The sequence below is a fragment of the Gorilla gorilla genome, chromosome 20 (genome assembly GCF_029281585.2).
Source record: "Gorilla gorilla gorilla isolate KB3781 chromosome 20, NHGRI_mGorGor1-v2.1_pri, whole genome shotgun sequence".
Lineage (NCBI taxonomy): Eukaryota > Metazoa > Chordata > Mammalia > Primates > Hominidae > Gorilla > Gorilla gorilla.
The window spans coordinates 13,130,471-13,153,646 of NC_073244.2; the positions used below are offsets into that span (position 1 = coordinate 13,130,471).

General features: G+C 48.4%; 1 protein-coding gene across 3 annotated transcripts in view; it reads right to left on the minus strand.

Moving 5' to 3' along the window:
- The window catches only part of INSR (insulin receptor), a 184,860-nt gene extending 176,458 nt beyond the window's left edge, over positions 1 to 8,402 (minus strand). For all 3 annotated transcript variants that reach the window (XM_055371434.1, XM_055371433.1, XM_055371432.1), the window contains exon 1: positions 7,774 to 8,402. In XM_055371434.1, coding sequence (XP_055227409.1) covers positions 7,774 to 7,873 — 100 coding nt within the window. In that variant the 5' untranslated portion in view covers positions 7,874 to 8,402. The remainder of the gene's footprint in view (positions 1 to 7,773) is intronic.
- Positions 8,403 to 23,176: the final 14,774 nt, after the last annotated feature.

A 23,176-nucleotide genomic window follows, 5' to 3' on the forward strand; every position in this document is an offset into this window, starting at 1 on the left:
CCTCCCTAGTAGCTGGGACCACAGGTGCTCACCACTGTATCTGGATAATTTTTTTGTAGGCTTTTGTAGAGACGGGGTCTTGCTATGTTACCCAGGCTGGTCTTGAACTCCTGGGCTCAAGAGATCCACCTGCTTCGGCCTCCCAAAGTGCTGGGATTACAGGAGTGGCCCATGACACCTGGCCTAAAAAATTACTAAACATCAAAAAGATACATAAAACAATGGCACAGTTACCTCCCTGGACATGAATGGAATGCTTTTTGGGACAGGGGGACAAGATTTTTTTTATTATTTCTTTTCTTTTTGAGAGAGGGTCAGGCTCTATCACCCAGGTTGGAGTGCAGTGGCATGAATATGGCTCACTGTAGCCTCAACCTTCTGGGCTCAAGCGATCCTCCCACCTCAGCCTCCTGAGTAGCTGGGACTACCGGTACACAACACCATGCTCAGCTAATTTTTAAACTTTTTCTAGAGACAATGTCTCATTATGTTGCCCACGCTGGTCTCAAACTGCTGGCTTCAAGTGTTCCTCCCACATCAGCTTCCTAAAAAGTCCAGGGATTACAGGTGTGAGCCACTGCACCCCACCACAAGATTTTGCAGAAGGACTTCTGTGTGTTTTTTTTTTTCCTTTCTACACTTTTGTAATTTTTCTTTTTGCAATGAGAATCCATTACCCGTCACTATTTAATTAAAAACCGTAAATACCGTGCAGCTGCAAAATATGAACCAGGCCACCCCAAGAAGTATTCTTTTTTTGTTTGAGACAGAGAGAGGATCTCATTGTTGCCCAGGCTGGAGTGCAGTGGTACAATCACAGCTCACTGCAGCCTTGCCCTTCCAGCCTCAAGAGGTCCTCCCATCTCAGCCTCCCAAGTAGCTGGGACTACAGACACATGCCACCATGCCCAGCTAATTTTTGTTTTATTGTTAGTGGAGATAGGGTCTTGCTATGTTGTCCAGGCTGATCTGAAACTCCTGGACACATGTAATCCTCCCACCTCAGCCTCCCAGAGTGCTGGGATTGCAGGCATGAGCCACTGCACCTGGCCAAAAATATTCTTTTTTTTTTTTTTTTTTTTTTTTGAGACGGAGTTTTGCTCCGTCACCCAGGCTAGAGTGCAGTGGCGCGATCTCGGCTCATTGCAACCTCCACCTCCCAGGTTCAAGCGATTCTCCTGCCTCAGCCTCCCAACTAGCTGGGATTACAGGCATGTGCAACCACGCCTGGCTAATTTTGTATTTTTTTAGTAAAGACGGGGTTTCACCATGTTGGTCAGGCTGGTCTCAAACTCCTGACCTCAAGTGATCCACCCACCTTGGCCTCCCAAAGTGCTTGGGATTACAGGCGTGAGCCACCACACCTGGCCCAGAAGTATTCTTAATAGAAATTAACACAAGAGAGGCTTGAGGAAAAAAAAAAAAAATCTCATTATATACACCAGTTATATTTTGTGTTCTAGATACAGGGTTGAGAGCGTGAAATCCTCATTCGATGCCAATATAGCTGTTTAAATAAATAAATTAGAAGATCATACACATGGCTAAGTAGGCAACATCATGGTGATTTTTCTCATCCTTGGAATCCGTATATTCAGTGCAGCAAATGATACACATTTCTTTAACATCTCTTGCAGTGTAAAGAGAAAGACATAGCGTTTCATTTCACTCACTTCATTCGAGTTGTACCAGGGACCGCACAAGCTATTAGGCATGCTATCATGAATGAAACCTCAAGGCGTCTGTTCCAGATCAGAGGTCAGCAAACGCTGTTCTGTAAAGGGCCAAAGTGTAAATATTTTGGCCATGGAATTCCTGTTTTAACTACTCAACCTGCCGTGTCGGGGCATTTTTGTGCAGTCATAGATGATGAATAGACAAATGAGTGTGGCTGCATGCCAATAAAACTGCATTTACAAAAACCGTGGGATTTGGCCAGAGGGCCATAGTTTGCTGACCCCTGTTCAGATGAAGAAGTCGGAATCTATGTAAATTTCTTAGCTGGGTGCAATGGTTCCTCATGCCTATAATCCCAGCACTTGGGAGGCCCAGGAGGGAAGACTGCTTGAAGCTAGGAGTTCAAGACCAGCCTAGGCAATATAGAAAGACCCTGTCTCTACAAAAAAAAAAAAAAAGTTTTAATTAGCCAGGCCTGGTGGTGACTGTCTGTGAGCCCAGGTACCCAGGAGGTGGAGGCAAGCAGGTTGCTTGAGGCCAGGAATTCAAGACCAGCATGGCAACATAGCTAGACTCTGTCTCTACAAATAAATTTTAAAAATTAGCTAGTCATGGTGGTGCCTGCCTGTGATCCTAGTTTCTCAGAAGGCCAAGGCAGGAGGCTCACTTGAGGCCAGGAAATCAAGACCAGCCTGGGCAACATAGTGAGACTCTGTCTCTACAAACAAATTTTTCAATTAGCTGGGCATGGTGGCACCTGCCTGTGATTCCAGCTACTTGGGGAACCTAGGTGGGAGGACTGCTCCAGGCCATGACTTGGAGGCTGCAGTAAGCTAGGACTAAACCTCTGCACTCCAGCCTGGGTGACGGAGCAAAATCCTGTCTCTAAAAAGAAATAAAAATTGGAAAAAAAAAAAAAAAAAGGGCCGGACACGGTGGCTCATGCCGGTAATCCCAGCACTTTGGGAGGCCGAGGTAGGTGGATCTCTTGAGGTCAGGAGTTCGGGACCAGCCTGGCCAACGGGGTGAAACTCTGTCTCTACTAAAAATACAAAAACTAGCCAGGCGGGGTGGCACATGCCTGTAATTCCAGCTACTGGAGAGGCTGAGGCAGGAGAATTGCTTGAACCCAGGAGACGGAGGTTGTAGTGAACCAAGATCGTGCCATTGCACACCAGCCCAGGTGAAGAAGTGAAAAAAAAAAAAAAGTGAGCTGAGAGAAGATTAAAGGAAACACTGACCCTCTGGGAAGAGAGAGCCAACATCTTAGCCCAGGTAGAAGGAGAAAAGAACAGTAAAACAGAAGAACTTAGGCACAGGTGAGACGGGAGATGCAGCCTTCCAGGAGGGGGGATTGTCAGTGTCAAACCCAGAGGGGTCAAGTGAGGTGAGGCTGCAGGAGACGCAACTGGGAGATGAGAGATTAACTTTGAGAGCCATCGGTAAAGCAGCGGAGATGCAAGCCAGATGCTGGGGGCAGAACAGTGAGAAAAGAGTGAGATGGAAAAGGCAGGGAGGACTGGCCAGGGGAAGCTGGACAGGGTGGAGGCTGGAGGTCAGTGGTGGGTAATGGGGATTGGGGGGTACTGGGTGTTTAGAGGCTGAAAAAGCACGTGGGTAAATGAAGATTCTTTTTTCTTTTCTTTCTTTTTTTTTTTTTTTTTTGAGACAGAGTCTCTCTCTGTTGCCCAGGCTAGAATGCAATGGTGTGATCTCGGCTCACTGCAAGCTCTGCCTCCCAGGTTCAAGCGATTCTCCTGCCTCAGCCTCCCAAGTAGCTAGGATTACAACGACCCACCACCACACCTGGCTAGTTTTTGCATTTTTGGTAGAGACGGGGTTTCACCATGTTGGCCAGGGTGGTCTCAAACTCCTGACCTCAGGGGATCCGCCCACCTCAGCCTCCCAAGGTGTTGGGATTACAGGCGTGAGCCACTGCACCCGGCCAAGGATTCTTGAACAAAGAGAGGAGAAAGAGCAAGAGCCCAGATGGGTAAATGTCTCAGACAGGGAAAAGGTTAACTCCTGCAGAGATGTGCCTGGCAATGTCTGGAGATATTCGTGGTTGTCATGACTGGGGGGGAAAGGGATCCTCCCAGGATCACGTGGGTGGAGACCACGGTTGCAGCTCAACACTCTACATACAGGACAGCCCCCACCACCAGGAATGATCCAGCCCCAAATGTCAGCAGTGCCGAGATTGAGAGTTCTGCTTAAACCAAAGAGGAATGGAAGTCTAGGGTAGAGTGGGGTGAGGTGGGGAGCCCTGGGGACTCAGCCCACACCCTGTGGTCTCTATGCATGAATGGGGAAGGGCAAGAAGCAGGTCTCCAGGAGAGAAGCAAAGAATAAGAATAACTGCAGAGGCCAGACACCGTGGCTTATGCCTGTGATCCCAGCACTTCGGGAGGCCAAGGCAGGCAGATCGCTTGAGGCCAGGAGTTTGAGACCAGCCTGGACAAAATAGCAAGACTTCAGCTCTACACATTAAAGTAAAAATTAGCCAGGCAGGGTGGCGTGTGCCTGTGGTCCCAGCTACTAGGGAGGCTAAAATTGGAGGATGGCTTGCGTCCAGGAGGTTGAGGCTGCAGTGAGCCATCATTGCCCAACTGCACTCCAGCCTAAGCAACAGAGCAAGACCTCATCTCAAAAAATAATAGATAGCTAGATAGATAGATATAAAAATCACACTGATTTTCCTCCACCCTTCATCCCAATCAAAATGCCATATTGGGCCCGGAGTGATGGCTCACGCCTATAACCCCAGGTCTTTGGAAGGCCGAGGCAGGCAGATCACTTGAGGTCAGAAGTTTGAGACCAGCCTAACCAATATGGCGAAATCCCATCTCTACTAAAAATACAAAAATTAGCCAAGGGTGATGATACACGACTGTAATCCCAGCTACTCAGGAGGCTGAGGCAGGAGATGCACTTGAACCTGAAAGGCAGAGGTCGCAAAGATCGTGTCACTGCACTCCAGCCTGGGTGACAGAGTGACACCCTGTCTCAAAAAAAAAAGAAAAAAAGAAAAAAAAAAAGGCCAGGCACGGTGGCTCACTCCTGTAATCCCAGCACTTTGGGAGGCCAAGGCGGGTGGATCACAAGATCAGGAGGTCGAGACCATCCTGGCTAACACAGTGAAGCCCTGTCTCTACTAAAAATACAAAAAATAAGCCGGTGTTGTGGAACACGCCTGTAATCCCAGCTACTGGGGAGGCTGAGGCAGGAGAATCCCTTGAACCTGGGAGGTGGAAGTTGCAGTGAGCTGAGATCGTGCCACTGCACTCCAGCCTGGGTGACAGAGCAAGACTCCGTCTCAAAAAAAAAAAAAGCCATATTGGTTGACATTAGAGATTAATGATCTGAAAAGTTCTTTGCCCCTCCCCAAGCCTTCAAGAGGCATCACAGCCCATTTATTTGATAGGATTTTGTTCACCATCACCCCAATCGTGGGGGGTACGGAGGCTCAGACTCAAAAGAACAAAGATTTGTTAAGAAACCATTGCTCTGCAGCCACACTAGCTAGATTGCAATCCCAGCCCTGCTGCCTGCTGGCCTCAAGCGAAGTTTTCTCACTTGTGAAAAGGGAAGATTAAACCGCACCTCGTGGGGTTTTGCCGTGAGGATTAACTGAGATTATATATGCAAAGCGCATAGAACAGCACCTGCTGAGAGCTTACTCTTCTAATTCTTAGGAAGGTATTATGCAGAGAATAAGGAACTCCTTAAGATGATAAAGGAGCCCAGTACACCCAGGAACTCCACCACTTGTGCCCCACTGCAGAACAAATATTTACTGAACACCTACTATGTGCCAGGCATCGTTCTGGGCTCTAGAAATGCAACGGTGAACAACGACAAACCATAAACCCCTGCCCATATGGAAGCCATAAATGTGCAAAGAAATGGTAAATCCATTTACTGACCCTGAAAGCCCAGGCACAGATCCACAATTAATTACCAAAGCTACAAGGAACAGAAGAGCAGGGAACCACACACACGCGCACATAGAATCTGGCATAGTTCGAAACCACTCATCTTGGATTTTCTTTTTATTTTATTATATTATTTATTTATTTATTTATTTATTTATTTATTTATTTATTTATTTATTTTTGAGACAGAGTCTCGCTCTGTCGCCCAGTGGCATGATCTTGGCTCACTGCAAGCTCCGCCTCCCGGGTTTACGCCATTCTTCTGCCTCAGCCTCCGGAGTAGCTGGGACTACAGGCACCTGCCACCACGCCCGGCTAATTTTTTCCATTTTTCAGTAGAGACAGGGTTTTACCGTGTTAGCCAGGATGGTCGTGATCTCCTGAACTGGTGATCCAACCGCCTCGGCCTCCCAAAGTGCTGGGATTACAAGCGTGAGCCACCACGCCCGGCCTTTTTTTTTATTTTTTTGAGACAAAGTCTCGCTCTTTCGCCAGGCTGGAGTGGAGTGGCGCCATCTGAGCTCACAGCAACCTCCTCCTCCCGGGTTCAAGCAATTCTCCCGCCTCAGCCTCCCAAGTAGCTGGGACTACAGGCGAACGCCACCAAACCCAGGTAATTTTTGTATTTTGAGCAGAGAAGGGAGTTTCACCATGTTGGCCAGGATGGTCTCCATCTCCTGACCTCGTGATCCGCCCGCCTCAGCCTCCCAAAATGCTGAGATTACAGGCTTGAGCCACCGCAGCTGGCCAGATTTTCTTAACAAGAACTCAAACTAACCGCCACCCTTCATTGAGCACCTACTGTCTCCCAGGCACCTGGGGGCAGGGCCGGGGGGTGGGGGTGGGGGGGTGGGCCTGGGGCTTTTAGACATTATGTGATTGACAGAGTCGACTCAGCAAACCCAGTTGGTCCACTCTAGCACCTGATTTTACATGCACCCGGTTCCCCATCAATACATTTAAGAGCTTCAATTCCTTCCCTCCCTGACCCCTTCCTCATCACGACTGATTTCCTTTTATGGAGAAATCTGAAACAGTAACCCAACAGATATTTTTAAAGCAGGGCCTCAGACCCCACAGTGGGAAACCCAGGCTATATTCTCTTAAATGATTGCGCCATCTTCATCCTACAACCCCAAAGGTGCCTATTGTCAAGCCCAAGGAAGATGCTGCCCACACGTGGGAGAGGGGCCCATGGGGTCAGGGGGAATGAAAGGCTCACTCAAGGTCAAAGGCTCCTTCATGAAGCGCAGGGCTGAGGGGAGAGGAGGGGTCAAGGAGACAGCAGACAAGGGACAGTAGTCCAGATTCTTGGGCAGAACGGGACACACAGAGGCTCAAGTCCTGGCTCTGGCACTGACTTTAGGGCAAGGGAGTTATGCGTCCTGAGCCTCAGTTTACTCCTCTGTGAAATGGGTGCATAACTGTATCTGCCTCCGGGGGCCACTGTGACAGTCCAGAGAGATAAGACAGACCAGGCTGTGGCGTGCGGTGATACCAATTACAATAAATAGGGTAAAAAAAACCGCCACTGCTTCTGCTACAATTGCTGCTGTTGCTAAGGCTTTAGAATTTGCCTCCGGACATCTGGAAACAGAACCCAAAAGGGTAAACATGGACCTAGAGTCCGGGGTGGCCACGGGCCTAGATCCAAGGTAGTTGGGTAGAGGGGGGTTCTGCAGTCCCCGACCCCAGGCAGCGTCACCCACCGGTGAGGCACTCAGGGCGCTTGGCTCTACCTACACCATATGCGCTCGGGGGAATTGGCTGTCCGGGGCTGTCCAGACCCAGTGACCCCACTTCCCGGCCGCGACCCAAAGATGACGCCTGTCGTGTCTCCGGAGCGACTTGGGCTCGGAGGGGCCGGGGCACGGGTCGGAGGCGCGCTCCAGAGAGGAGCCCGCGGCGGGGCGGGCACTGGGGCAAGGTTCCTCGGGCTCAGGTCGGGCACGCGGGGCGCGGAGGCGCGAGCCCGGGCGGGCAAAGGCCAAGGTCAGCGGCTTCCCGCTCCCCCCACGCGATGCAGGAGCTGCCGTCCCGGCCACCGCCCCCCGCCCCCGGGGAGGGTTCTCAGTCTACAAGCGGGGGCTAGATTTTGGCTTGGGTGGGGTCCTCTCCCCATCGCGGCGCTCCCCGCCCACGCCCGCGCCCCCAGACTCACCCTCTCCGGGGTACAGGTGGCCCGCGGCGCCCAGTAGCAGCGCGGCCACCGCCACCAGCAGCGGCGCGGCCGCCGCCCCCCGCCGGCCCCCGGTGCCCATGGCTGCGGGAGCGCGGGGTCTCCTCGGATCAGAGCGCGCGGCGCTGGCCCGCGGGGGTCATGCTCCGAGGCGGCCACCCAAGAGGCGCTGGGGGCCGCGCGTCCTTCTCTTCCACACCCGCGACCCGCGGGCCGCAGCCCCCCTGCCGGGGAGGGCCCAGAGGCAGCCCCGGGAAGGGCGCGCGCGGCTTCGCCAGCTACAAATACTGAGCGGAGGCCCTCGCGGTGGTGGCCCCGACCCCCCGGCCGCTGCGGCCCGGGCCCCGTCCCAGGATCTAGGGGCCCGGAGCTCCGCGCTGCGCCCGGGACTGTCTCTCGGCTCTCGGCCCCGCGCGCTCTGCGTCGCGATCTGCGGGCTCCGGGACAGAGGGACGCGCGGACCGACGGACTAGCTGACTGGCGGGCGGGCACCTGGGCTGGCGGGTGGCGGGCGGGCGGGCGGCGGGAGAGAGGGCTGCTCGGGCCCGTAAACAACGCGGCCCGTCAGCTGGGCCCCGTGCGGGCCGCGGGAAAAGGCGGCGCGGATCTGGCCTAGGAAGGGACTCTGCGCCCGGGAGAGGCCCAGGAGAGGGAGGGAAAGCTTGCAGGGGAGGGAGGTGCCGCCCGGCCCCGCCCCACCCCGCCCCGCCCGCCTCCCCGCCTCCCCGCCTCCCCGCCTCCCTGTGCCGGGCCCCGCGCTGGAGGCCCTGGGCGCGCCGGGACCGAGGGGGCGCGCCGGGACCGAGGGCGCGCCCCAGATCCGCGCGCCCTACAGCCCCGAGTCTCCTCCAGTTTCAGACCCCCGGAGGCGCCCCACAGGCCCGACGCAGCGGCACAGATCCTTTCTCTACCATTTTGCTATTTTGTTCATAGTGGACTTTGGAGGATTCCTGTTGATTTTTTTAAAAATACTGCATTAAAATGTTTATTTTGGTGACTCGAGGTGGTTTGGTTTCTTTCTTCTTCTTCTTCTTCTTTTTTTTTTTTTTTTTTTGCACTCCCTTAAATTTTGCACCCCAGGCGAGTAGTGTCTCACTCGCCTTTCCTCAGTCCGGGCCTGACCAGCGACACACGTCCCAGAGCGCGTGGGCGCCCCCAGATGTCCCGCCCGCGCGTGCGCCCCGGCCCAGGGGCGAGACCCAAGCCAGGCCCCTGGGGACAGCCACGTGCCCGCGTGCCCAGTGCGCTCCCTGTGTTCAAGTTGGAGAAATGACACCTGGAAAAATGTGCAGACGCTTCTGAAAGGGCAAAGAAGACGCCAAAGAAGACGCCGGAGACCTCGAATAGGGCGCAGGTGGACATCTCTGATTTTCAGCAGACCAGCCTGTATGTGTCTGAAGTCTAGCAACGACATTCACCAACAAGGCGGGACAGCGGTTCCACCTACCTTACTGCAGGAGAGGAAGGGGCTTTCAGTATAGGAAAGCCAGAACTCAATGGGAGGAGGGTTCCTCCACCCCTCACTCCTGTGTGGTCTTGGACCAGCGACTTTACTGTCTCTGGGCCAGTTTCACTTGTGTAATGGGTTTAATAATACCTGCATGCCAGTTCTGGGGAGGTACCCGGGAAAGAAAACTTAAGAAAGCGCCCAGCACAACCCTAGACCCAAGGCATTCATTCTTCTTTTATTCAATAAATAGTTTGCTAGGAGCTGGACCCACTGTTCATGCAACAGGCCAAACCTATTCCTGCCTCCGGGCCTTTGCCCCAGCATTTCCCTTGCCTGTAACACTCCAGGATGGCTTCATCTCTGAAGTGCCATCCCTAACCATATTTTTGCAAATCCTCCCCCCAGTTCCCTGTTTCCTTCTCTCTCTCTCTCTGTTTTTTTTTTTTTTTTTTTTTTTTTAGGTGGAGTTTTTCTCTGTTGCCCAGGCTGGAGTGCAATGGCCAGATCTCAGTTCACTGCAACATCACCTGCCTGGGTTCAAGCGATTCTCCTGCCTCAACCTCCCAAGTAACTTGGATTACAGGCATGCGCCACCACACCCGGCTAATTTTCTGTATTTTTAGTAGAGACAGGATTTCACCATGTTGGCCTGGCTGGTCTCAAACTCCTGACCTCAGGTGATCCACCGGCCTTGGCCTCCCAAAGTGCTGGGATTACAGGCCTGAGCCACTGCGCCCGGCCCCTTCTCTCTCATTTTCATAGCATGTTTACCCCTCTACCTGCAATTGTTTGTTTTTTTTTTTCTTTTCTTTCTTTTTTTTCCTTTTGACAGAATCTTGCTGTCACCCAGGCAGGAATGCAGTGGTGCAATCCTAGCTTACTGCAGCCTTGAACTCCTGGCCTCAAGCAATCCTCCTGCCTTGGCCTCCCAAGGTGCTAGGATTACAGGCATGCGCCACCATGATTGGCCTTGAAATTCTTATTCGTTTTCTGTGTCTTCTCCCCTCCCCGTGAAGGCGGAAATCTTTTCAGTCTTGTTTCACTGCTTAAACCCAGTGCCTGACGTATCTGTTGCTTAATAAATATTTGTTGAGTGGGAGAATCAACAAGCAATAAGTAATAGGGGATTTTTCAGTGAGCAAAATAAACATGACCCATTGCCTTATGGAGTTCACAACTGAGCCAGGGAGAGAGCCCTTAAAATAATTGAGTGTGTAATGAGTTGGGGGAAATGGGAGGTGCATAGGGAGGGGTTTGCTGAGGACATGGGGTTTTTTGTTTGTTTGTTTTTTGATGGATCTTACTCTGTTCCCCAGGCTGGAGTGCAGTGGCACGATATTGGCTCACTGCAACCTCCGCCTCCCAGGTTCAAGCAATTCTCCTGCCTCAGCCTCCAGAGTAGCTGGGATTACAGGTGCATGCCACCACGCCCGGCTAATTTTTGTATTTTTAGTGGAGACAGGGTTTCACCATATTGGACAGGCTGGTCTTGAACTCCTGACCTCAAGAGATCCGCCTGTCTCGGCCTCCCTAATTGCTGGGATTACAGACGTGTGAGCCACTGCACCTGACTGAGGACGTGGTTTTGAGCTTAAGTCTGAAAATGAAGAGGAGCCATCCTAGGGAAGCCATAGGGATGTGTTTCAGGTAGGGGGAAGGCATGAGCAAAGGCCCAGAGGAGAGTGGGCAAGGCATTCTTGCAACTGAACCAGGCATTCACTGTAGCTGCAGAAAAGAAAGAGGAGAAAGTGAAGCCATGGGTGAGAACTGCAGTGGGCCCTTGAACATGAGTTTGAACCGTGCACATCTTTTTTTTTTTTTTTTTTGAGGCAGAGTCTCGCTCTGTCACCCCAGCTGGAGTGCAGTGGAGCAATCTCAGCTCACTGCAATCTCCACCTCCAGGGTTCAAGCGATTCTCCTGCCTCAGCTTCCCAAGTATCTGGGACTACAGGCACACGCCACCTCACCCGGTTAATTTTTGTATTTTTAGTACAGACGGGATTTTACCATGTTGGCCAGGCTGGTATCGAACTCCTGACCTCAGCTGATCTGATTAGCCTCCCAAAGTGAGGTCATCTTTAAACAGAATGTTTTTCAATAAATATATTGGAAACATTTTTAGAGATTTGCAATAGTTTGAAAAGACTTGCAGATGAACTTGGTAGCCAAGAAATATAAAAAAAATTAAGTTAGGTATGTCATGAATGCATAAAATATATGTAGATACTAGAATGTTTTATTATTTTTGTTATTATTTTATTTTAGAGAAAGGGTCTTGCTCTGTTGTCCAGGCTGGAGAGCAGTGGCCCAATCATGGCTCACTGTAACCTCCAACTCCTGGGTTCAAGCGATCTTCCTGGCAAGCACCAACACGCCCAGCTAATTTTTTTACTTTTGATAGAGACAAGGTCTCACCATGTTGCCCAGGCTGGTCTCTAACTCCTGAACTCAAGTGATCCTCCTGCCTCTACCTCCCACAGTGCCGAGATTACAGGTATAAGCCACCATGTCCAGCCCCATTTTATAATTTGCTAACATAAAATATACACAAATCTGTTACAAAAAGTTAAAATGTATTAAAACGTACACACACACTTACGAACCATACATGGTGTTATTCCAAGTCAAGAGAAATGTAAATAAACGTAAAGACGCAGCATTCAATCATAACTGCATAAAATTAACTATAGAATATATTGTGTTATTGTAACAATTTCATAGCCACCTCCTGTTGCTACTGGAGTGAGTGCAAGTGTTGCAACTATCCGCTTTAAATGTCATGTTACATTAATTATCTCCCTGTGGGCAGTTCACCTCTCCAGGAATTTGTGCCCCAGTAAAAAGGGATCTCTTGGCGGTTCCCGCGTATTTTTCACTGTGTTTAGTGCAATACCACAAACATTGAATAACATCCTGAGACCCATGTAAAGTGCCACTAGTGATGCTGGAAATGCTCCCAAGAAGCAGAGAAAAGTCAGGACAGGACAAGAAAAAGTTGAATTGCTTGCTACGTAATATAAATGGAGCTCTACAGCTGCGGTTGTCTGCTTCAGCCAATTCGTCTTGTAAACAAATTTATGGCATTGATAAATATTGTAGCGTTCTGTAACTGTAAATGTATTTTCTCTTCCTTGTGATTTTCTTTTTCTTTTTCTTTTTTTCTTCTTTTTGGAGACAGGGTTTCACTCCGCTGCCCAGACTGGAGTGCAGTGGCACCATCAGGGCTCACTGCAGCCTCTACCTCCTGATCTCAGGTGATCCTCCCGCCTCAGCCTCCCAGGGAGCTGGGATTACAGGCACATGCCACCATGCCCAGCTTTGATTTTTTAAATAACATTTTCTCTTCTCTAACTTGCTTTATTGTAAGACTGTAGTGTGTAGAGGCTGGGCACAGTGGTTCACTCCTGTAATCCCAGCACTTTGCAAGACAGAGGGAGGTGGATCACTTGAGGTCAGGAGTTCGAGACCAGCCTGGCCAACGTTACAAAACCCCGCATTTACTAAAAATACAAAAATTAGCCTGGCGTGGTGTGCTTGTAATTCCAGCTACTCTGGAGGGCTGAGGCATGAGAATTACTTGAACGTAACAGGCGGAGGTTGCAGTGAGCCAAGATCATGCCACTAGCGCACTCCAGCCTAGGTGATGCAGTAAGACTCTATCTCAAAATAATAATAATAAAGAAAGAAAGAAATACAGTATGTAATACTTGTAACATACAAAATGCCTGTTAATCGGCTGTTTATGTTATTGCTAAGTCTTCAGGTCAACAGCAGGCTATAAGTAGTTAAGTTTTCAGGGAGTCAAAAGTTATGTTCAGATTTTCAACTCTGTAGGGGTGAATTGGCACCAGTAGCCACAACACTATTGAAAGGTCAACTATAAAAAGTGCAGAACCTAGAATATGCCATGTTAAGATTTGCTTTGGGGCTGGGTATGGTGGCTCATGCTTGTAATCATAATCCCAGCACTTTGGGATGCCAAGGTGGGTGCATCACTTGAGCCCAGGAGTTCGAGACCAGCCTGGGCAACAAGGCAAAACCCTGTCTCTATCAAAAATACAAAAAAAAATAGCCAGGCATGGTGGTGGGTGCCTATAGTCCCAGATACTCAGGAGGCTGAGGTAGGAGGATCGCTTGAGCCCAGGAGGCAGAGGCTGCAGTGAGCTGAGATCGCCCCACTGCACTCCAGCCTAAGCAACAGAGAGAGACTCCATCTCAAAAAAACAAAAAAAAATTTGCATCTCCATGATACTAAAAATGCATTTGGTAAACTTCACAGCCATTCAGATATGAAACCATAAGACTTTATGATATGAAAATTTTATTTTATAATTTCAGACTGAGGAAAGTTTCTCCAAGCCAGACGTGAATCCCAAGTTTAACTTTGTAAAATAACAAACTTGGCTATGTAGAAATTAAGATTATAAGAATAGCCAAAAAAAAAAGTCTCATATATCAAGTCAAAAGACAGATTTTTAAAGAAATTTTTCTTGGCCAGGTGTAGTGGCTCACGCCTGTAATCCCGGCACTTTGGGAGGCCAAGGCAGGCTGATCACTTGAGGTCAGGAGTTTCAGACCAGCCTGACCAACATGGTGAAGCCCCGTCTCTACTAAATACAAAGAATTAGCTGGGCGTGGTGATGCATGCCTGTAATCCCAGCTACTTGAGAGGCTGAGGCAGGAGGCTTGCTTTAACCCGGGAGGCGGAGGTTGCAGTGAGCTGAGATCGCGCCATTGCACTCCAGCCTGAGCAACAAGAGCAAAACTCCATCTCAAAAAAGAAAAGAAAAAAAAAGAAAAAATTTTCTGTTGATGCATAACAGATGTACATAGTTTTGGGGTACATGTGATAATTTAATACATTCACATAATTTGTAAAGATCAAATCAGTGCACTTGGGATATCCCTCACCTTAAATATTTGTCTTTTCTTTATGTTAGAAACAGTCAAATTCTTCTAGCTATTTTGAAATATTCAATAGGCTATTGTAAACTATAGTCACCCTACTGATCTAACAAACACTGTCTTATTTCTTCTATCAAATTGTACATTTGTACCTAGTAATCAGCTTCTCTTCATCTCCCTCTTTCTCCTACCCTTCCTGGTAAACCAACAATCTACTGTCTATCTTTTTTTTTTTTTTTTGAGACGGAGTCTCGCTCTGTCGCCCAGGCTGGAGTGCAGTGGCGCGATCTCGGCTCACTGCAAGCTCCGCCTCCCGGGTTCACGCTATTCTCCTGCCTCAGCCTCCCCAGTAGCTGGGACTACAGGCGCCCACCACCGAGTCCGGCTAATTTTTTGTATTTTTAGTAGAGATGGGGTTTCACCGTGGTCTCAATCTCTTGACCTTAGGTGATCTACCTGCCTTGGCCTCCCAAAGTGCTGGGATTACAGTTGTGAGCCACCGCGCCCAGCTACTGTCTATCTTTATGAGATCCACGTTTTTTTTGTTTTTGTTTTTGAGACAAAGTCTCGCTCTGTCACCCAGGCTGCAGTGCAGTGGTGCGATCTTGGTTCACTGCAACCTTCACCTCCTGGATTCAAGCGATTCTCCTGCCTCAGCCTCCCGAGTAGCTGGGACTACAGGTGCCCGCCACCACATCCGGTTAAATTTTTGTATTTTTAGTAGAGATGGGGTTTTACCATGTTGGCCAGGCTGGTCTCGAATTCCTGACCTCAAGTGATCCATCCACCTCGGCCTCCCAAAGTGCAGGGATTACAGGCATGAGCCACTGCGCCCGTCCGAGATCCACTTTTTTAGCTCCCACATAGGAGTGAGAACGTGGGATATTTGTCCAAAAGACAGACGTTTTAAGTGAGGAAAGTATATGCAACAGATAAAAGGCATGCATTCAGTCTGGGCAACATAGCGAGACCTTGTCTCTACAAAGAATGTGAAAATTAGCTAAGTGTAGTGATGTGAACGGATCATCCCAGCTACATGGGAGGCTGAAGGGGGAGGATTGCTGGAGCCCAGGAATTCGAGGCTGCAGTGAGCTATGATTGCACCACTGCACTCCAGCCTGGACAACAGAGCAAGACCCTGTCTCTAGGGAAAAAAAAAAAAAAAGCTTAAGGGTCAGAAATGAGATTTTTTTTTATTTGTACAAATTTAAGTGGTACAAGTGCAATTTTGTTACATGGATATATTGCATCGTGGGGAAGCCTATGCCTCTGGTGTATCCATTACCCAAATAACATACACTGTGCCCCAGAAATTTAAAATGAAAGACTAAGAGAGCTTTTTGGGAGAATTGAAATATACCTCCTTGTTTTGGTTTATTATAGTAAAATACACATAACACAGAATTTATGATTTTAACCATTTTAAAGTGTACGACTCAGGAATATTCAGTACTTTCACGACGCTGTGCAACCGTTGTCACCATCTCATTGCAAAATGTTTTCATCACCCCAAACAGAAACCCTGTCCCCATCGGCACTCACTCCCCACCTCCCCTCCCCAGCCCCAGGCATCCACTAATCCACTTCCTATCTCTGTGGACTTGCCTGTTCTGCAAACTCCATATAAATGGAGCAATATAATATGCGAGCTTTGGGGACTAGCTAGTTTTATTTGGCGTAATGTGTTCAAAGTTCATCCTTGTCGTTGCCTGAACCAGTGCTTTATTCCTTTTTATGGCTGAACGATATTCCATCATTCCTTAGAGTTTGAATGATCAGACCCATTCCACACTCCTATTTTGAACTCATGCTTATTTATTTATTTATATATGTATTTATTGAGACAGGGTCTCACTCTTGTCGCTCAGGCTGGAGTGCAGTAGCGCTATCTCGGCTCACTGCAGCCTTCACCTCTCTGGTTCAAGCGATTCTCCTGCCTCAGCCTCCCAAGTAGCTGGGATTACAGGAGTGTGCTACCACGCCCCACTAATTTTTGTATTTTTTGGTAGAGACAGGGTTTTGTCATGTTGGCCAGGCTGGTCTCCAACTCCTGACCTCAAGTGATCCTCCTGCCTTGGCCTCCCAAAAGTGCTGTGATTACAGGCATGAGCCACTGTGCCCAAATAAACCCATGCTTTTTGAAGCCTGCAATGTGAAAGTGCAAACCACGATAGTCAATAATAATTTTATTGTACTTTTTAATTAATTAATTAATTTTTTTTGAGACAGAGTCTCACTCTGTAGCCCAGGCTGGAGTGCAGTGGTGCCACCTCGGCTCACTGCAACCTCCGCCTCCCAGGTTCAAGCGATTCTCCTGCCTCATCCTCCTGAGTAGCTGGGATTACAGGTGCCCACCACCACACCGGGCTAATTTTTGTATTTTTGTATTTTTAGTAGAGATGGGGTTTCACCATGTTGGCCAGGCTGGTCTTCAACTCCTGACCTCAAGTGATCTGCCGGGCTCAGCCTCCGAAAGTGTTGGGATTACAGGCGTGAGCCAGCACGCCCGGCTTAATTGCACATTTAAAAATAACTAAAAGAGTATAACTGGATTGTTTGTCACACAAAGGATAAATGCTTGAGGGGATGGAGACCCCATTCTCCATGAAGTGATGATTACACATTGCATGCCTGTGTCAAAACATCTCGTGTACTCTGTAAATATAATCAACCACTATGTACCCACAAAAATTAAAAACACAAATTTAAAAATAAAAGAAGTGCAACCCACAGGAATTTCTGGGCGATGAGCTTCCTCCAGTGTCTTATGCTGCTAGGGCCATGATCAGAATTGAGGCTTCATGTTAAAGAGTCTCAGCACAGATATTACCTGGGCTCAACATAGAAAACTCTTAGAAAATGATTGGGAGAGTCAGGCGCGGTGGCTCACGCCTGTAATCCCAGCACTTTGGGAGGCCGAGGAGGGTGGACCACCTGAGGTCAGGAGTTCAAGACCAGCCTGGGCAAGATGGTGAAACCCCATCTCTACTAAAAATGCAAAAATTAGCTGGGTGTGGTGGCATGAGCCTGTAATACAAGCTATTCAGGAGGCTGAGGCAGGAGAGTCGCTTGAGCCCAGGAGGCAGATGTTGCAGTGAGCCAAGATTGTGCCATTGCACTCCAGCCTGGGCTATAGAGCAAGACTCCATCTGAAAATAAATAAATAAATAAAATGATTGAGAGGCCAAGGCGGGTGGATCACTTGAGTTCAGGAGTTCAAGACCAGCCTGGGCAACATGGTGAAACCCTGCCTCTACAAAAAGTACCAAAATTGCCACTGCACTCCAGCCTGAATGACAAAGTGAGACCCTGTCTCAAAAAAGAGAGAGAAAGGAAGAGAGAGAGACAGAGAAAGAAAGAAAGAGAGAAAGAGAGAAGAGAGAGAGAAAGAGACGGAAAAAAGGAAATCAAAGGAAGGGGAGGGGAGGGGGAGGGGGAGGGGGAGGGGGAGGGGAGGGGGAGGGAGGGGGAAGGGGGAGGGGAGGGGAGGAGAGGGAGGAAGGGAAGAAGGGAAGGGAAGGGCAGGGCTTCTATGTCAAACTATTTGTGCCTCAATCAGGCAAAGAATACAAAGGAAGTATTACCAATTTATCTGGAGATACTGGCGCAATGATCTTTGCTTCTCTCTCTTCCCATTTCCCTCTCCTCGGTGCACTTTTCAAGAAAGACGAAGACAAAATTTATGTAAAATATTCTCATTTCTCAAAAGCACTTCTTGGATTTGTTTCGCAAATGTACAAGACCCTTTCCCACTGGCTGAGAGAGGTAGTTACCTGAATCTAGGTAGAAAATGATTATGTAAAATTTTATAAGTAAAATTATTTTTGCAACATAAACACTGAAAAGATATTCAGTGAAACAATGTCATGTTTCAAGAAAAGACCAAGCTACATCTACATGTCCTGAGATGAGAACTTCCTATACATATAACTACCTAAAAAGAATCAAATGCAGAACCATGTACCTGAAACACTATCATTTGCATTTTAAAGGGGGGTGAGGTACAGCCACGCACACTCACCTATACGCATTCACAGATATTTCCAGAATCTTGAAGTACGTCTCCAAAAACACATTCAAAACTGGCAATCTTTTTTTGTCTGTTTGAAGAGTTTTAACCACGTATATTAATTCCCTTTTTAAAACACAGCATGAGACAGTTAATTTTTTTTTTTTCAGAACAGCATCACCATAGCTACAAAATGACATAAAATAAAATACCAAGAGAGCCGGGCGTGGTATTCCCCGCCTGTAGTCCTGGCTACTCCGGAGGCTGAGGCGGAAGGATCGCTTGAGCCCGGGAGTTCAAGGATATAGAGAAACATGTTCCCGCCTCTGAATACCACTGTATTCCAGCCTGGTTGACATAGGGAGACCCCACCTCCTAAGAAAAAAAAAAAAAAAAAACTTAGAAAAACAATTAACAGCAATGGCTCTGACCTAAATTTTTTTAAAAACTAATGCTTTATAACTTGAATAAATAAAGAAATGTGCCTTATTATTTCTGGGAAAAAGAACAGAATATTGGAGGCCAGGCACAGTGGCTCATGCCTATAATCCCAGCGCTTTGGGAGGCCCAGGCAAGAGGATCACATAAGGCCAGGAGTTCAAGACCAGCCTGGGCAACATAGCAAGACCCTGTCTCTACAAAAAAAATTTTTTAACTAGCTGGACATGGTGACGCCCACCCGTTGACCTAGCTGCTCAGGAGTCCCAGGCAGGAGGACTGCTTGAGGCCAGGAGTTCCATATCAGCCTGGGCAACATAGCAAGACCCTGCCTCTATGAAAAGTTTTAAAAATTAATCAGGCATGGTGGCACCCACCTGTTGACCTAGCTATTCAGGAGGCCCAGACGAAAGAATCACCTGAGGCCAGGAGTTCAAGACCAGACTAAGCAACATAGCAAGACCCTGTCTCTACAAAAAAAAAAAAATTGTACAAATTAGCTGAATGTGGTGGTGCCTGCCTGTGGTCCCAACTACTCCAGAGGCTGAGGTGGGAGGATCACTTGAGTCTAGGATTTCAAGGCTGCAGTTAGCTATGATTGTATCGTTGCACTTCAGCCTGGGTGACAGAGCCAGATCTTGTCTCAAAAAAACAAAAACAAAAACAGAACTTCAAAATCTATACCTAAAAGGGTATAGAAAAATTATTCTGAAGTTCATCTGGCATAGGGTTTCTCAACCTGAGGGATATGGACACTGAGGCATGGATAACTCTTCGTTGTGGAAGGCTGTACTGCACATTGTAGAATGTTTTGTGTGTGTGTGTGTGTGTGTGTGTGTGTGTCCGAGTCTGGCTCTGTCACCCAGGCTGGACTATAGTGGCCAATCTCAGCTCACTGCAACCTCCACCTCCCAAGTTCAAGTGATTCTCCTGCCTCAGTCTCCCGAGAAGCTGGGATTACAGGTGCCCACCACCGTGTCCGGCTAATTTTGTTGTGTTTTTAGTAGAGACAGAGTTTCACCATGTTGGCCAGGCTGGTCTCGAACCCCTGACCTCAAGTGACCAGGAGCATGGACTCACATCCCAGTTCTGCTGCTAGACCAAGATGTTTGGCCAAGACCAAGTAGAGTACCTCAACCACTAGCTCTTTCTCCAGAAAAACTCTCTTGTGGCTGTGAACTGCCTCCATCAACCCAATCACCAATCCCAGACCCTGGATGTCCACCACAAGACGCGCTGCCTACACTGCCCTCTGAACACCTCTCTACTTGCTTCCTTCACTTTCAGTTCTTTCTTATTTATTTATTTATTTTTGAGATTAAATCTTGCTATGTTGCCCAGGCTGGGGTGCAGTGGCACGTTCTCGGCTCACTGCAACCTCCTCCTCCCAGGTTCAAGCATTTCTCCTAACTCAGCCTCCCGAGTAGCTGGGACTACAAGCATGCGCCACCGCACCCAGCTAATTTTTATATTTTTAGTAGAGATGAGGTTTTACCATGTTGGCCAGGCTGGTCTTGAACTCCTGACCTCGTTATCTGCCTGCCTCGGCCTCCCAAAGTGCTAGGATTGCAGGTGTGAGCCACCGCACACGGCCCTCCTTTTCATTTTTTTAAAGACAGGGTCTCACTCTGTCACCCAGGCTGGAGTACAGTGGCACAAGCTCAGCCCACAGCAACCTCCGCCTCCGAGGTTCGAACGATTCTCCTGCCTCACCTTCCCAAGTAGCTAGGACTACAGGTGTGCACCACCACACCCAGCTAATTTTTGTATTTTTAATAGAGACGGGTTTTCACCATGTTGGCCACACTGGTCTTGAACACCTGACCTCAGGTGATCCACCCACCTCAGCCTCCCAAAGTGCTAGGATTACAGGCGTGAGCCACTGCACGCAGCCCCATCTGACTTCTTAAGTCACCTTGCCTTATTACCCATCAGAGGAAGACATTTCTACTCCCTTCCCTCTCTGAGATGCTCTATTTGCGTTAAAACAATCGTAACAGTCCATGCTTTCATTATGTGCAGTAGCTCAAAACTAGAAGCAACCCAGATTTTTATCAACAGATGAATGGATAAACCAACAGTGATATAACCATGCCATGGATCACTGCTTCACAATAAAAAGGAAGGAACTATTGATACATCCAACAATAGGGATGTATCTCAAAATAATTCTGCTGACTTAGAAGAAGTCAGGCCATAAAAAAATGCTTGGTACATGATTCCAGAAAATCTTAGAAATTCTGCTGACTTAGAAGAAGCCAGGCCAAAAAAAAAAAAAAAAAAAAAATGCATGGTACATGATTCCATTTCCATGCCTGTAATCCCAGCACTTTGGGAGGCCAAGGCGGGTGGATCACGAGGTCAGGAGATCGAGACCATCCTGGCCAACATGGTGAAACCCCGTCTTTACTAAAACTTCAAAAATTAGCTAGGTGTGGTGGCAGGCACCTGTAATCCCAGCTACTCAGGAGGCTGAGGCAGTAGAATCGCTTGAACCTGGGAGGTAGAGGTTGCAATGAGCCAAGATCAAGCCACTAAACTCCAGCCTGGGTGACAGAGTGAGACTCCATCTCAAAAAAATAAATAAATAAAACTCATCCATAATGACAGACAGCAAATCATGAGCTGCCAGGAGAGGGGAAAGAGGGAGGGGTTCCAAAGAAGCATGTAGAAACTTTCAGCTGGGCACAGTGGCTCACGCCTGTAATCCCAGCACTTTGGGAGGCAGAGGTGGGCAGATCACTTGAGGTCAGGAGTTCGAGACCAGCCTGGCCAAAATGGTGAACACCGTCTGTACTAAAAAAAAAAAAAATAGTGGGGCATGGTCGTGGGTGCCTGTAATCCCAGCTACTTGGGAGGCTGAGGCAGGAAAATCACTTGAACCCAGGAGGCAGAGGTCGTAATGAGCCGACATCACACCATTGCACTCCAGCCTGGGTGACAGAGTGAGACTCCATCAAAAAGAAAAAGAAAAAGAAAAAAAGAAAGAAAGAAGAAAAGAGAAGAAAAGAGAAAAGAAAAGAAAAGATCAAACTACTCTATAATGACAGACAGCAAATCACTAGCTGCCAGGAGAGGGAAAGAGGGAGGGGTTCCAAGGGAGCATGTAGAAACTTTCAGCTGGGCGCAATAGCTCATGCCTGTAATCCCAGCACTTTGGGAGGCAGAGGTGAGCAGATCACTTGAGGCCAGCAGTTCGAGACCAGCCTGGCCAAAATGGTGAAACCCCATCTCTACTAAAAATACAAAAAAAAAAAAAAATTGGCGGGGCGTGGTGGTGGGTGCCTGTAATTCCAGCTACTCAGGAGGCTGAGGCAAGAGTATCATTTAAACCCAGGAGGCAGAGGTTGTAATGAGCCAAGATTACACCATTGCACTCCAGCCTGGGTGACAGAGCGAGACTCTGTCTCAAAAAAAAAAAAAAAGAAAGAAAGAAAGAAAAGAAACTTTCAGAGGTGATGGATGTGTTGCTGTCCTGATGGTGGTGGTGTTTTCACAGGTGTAGACATACAGCAAAGTGTACCATATTGTACACTTTAAATATGAGTGGTTTATTGTATGTCAATTACACTTTAATAAAGTTGTTTTTTAAGCAATAAAAGTTGCATTTTACAAGTTTCAACTGGCGATTTTTTTTGTTAGTTTGTTTGAGACAGGGTCTGGTTCTGTTGCCCAGCCTGGAGTGCAGTGGTGCAATCATAGCTCATAGCAGCCTTGACCGCTTGGGTTCAAGCAATCCTCCTACCTCAGCCCCCCGAGTAGCTGGGATTGCTGGTGCTCATCACCACACCCGGCTAATTATTTTATTTCTTGTAGAGACAAGGTTTTGCCATGTTGCCCAGGCTGGTCTCGAACTCCTGGGCTCAATCAATCCATCCACCTCAGCCTCCTAAAGTGCTGGGGTTACAGGTGTGAGCCACTTTCCCCGGCCTCCTAGACTGACGATCTTTTGATGGTGTTTGCTCTTCCCCACACTCTGAAGTTTAAGGACACAATCAATAAGACCAGTCTCTACAGCAGAACACGTTGGTGCTACCTGCTATTCTGTTGTGGAGTTGGTGGGTGGGAATTTCCTATTGAGTAGCTCTCATTCAAGGGGTTATAATTCCGTAAAAGCTGCCCCCATCCTATCTGATGTAAAAACCTTCAGAGCTGAAACCATCCATCTCTAGTTACAAAGTAGCTCAACAAGAATCCAAGAGGCAGGCCGGATGTGCTGGCTCAGGCCTGTAATCCCAGCACTTTGGGAGGCCGAGGCAGGCAGATCAGGAGGTCAGGAGATCAAGACCATCCTGGCTAACACAGTGAAACCCCGTCTCTACTGAAAATACAAAAAAAGTAGCCAGGCGTGGTGGCACGTGCCTTGGGAGGCTGAGGCAGGAGAATCGCTTGAACCCGGGAGGCAGAGGCTGCAGTGAACCGAGATCATGCCACTGCACTCCAGCCTGGGTGACAGAGCGAGACTCTGTCTCAAAAAAAAAAAAAAAAAAAAATTCAAAGAGGCAGTAAACATCCCAAGCAAAGGACACCATGACGAGGTAAGAGATTGTAACTCTGCACCAGACATTTCACAGGACAGAATT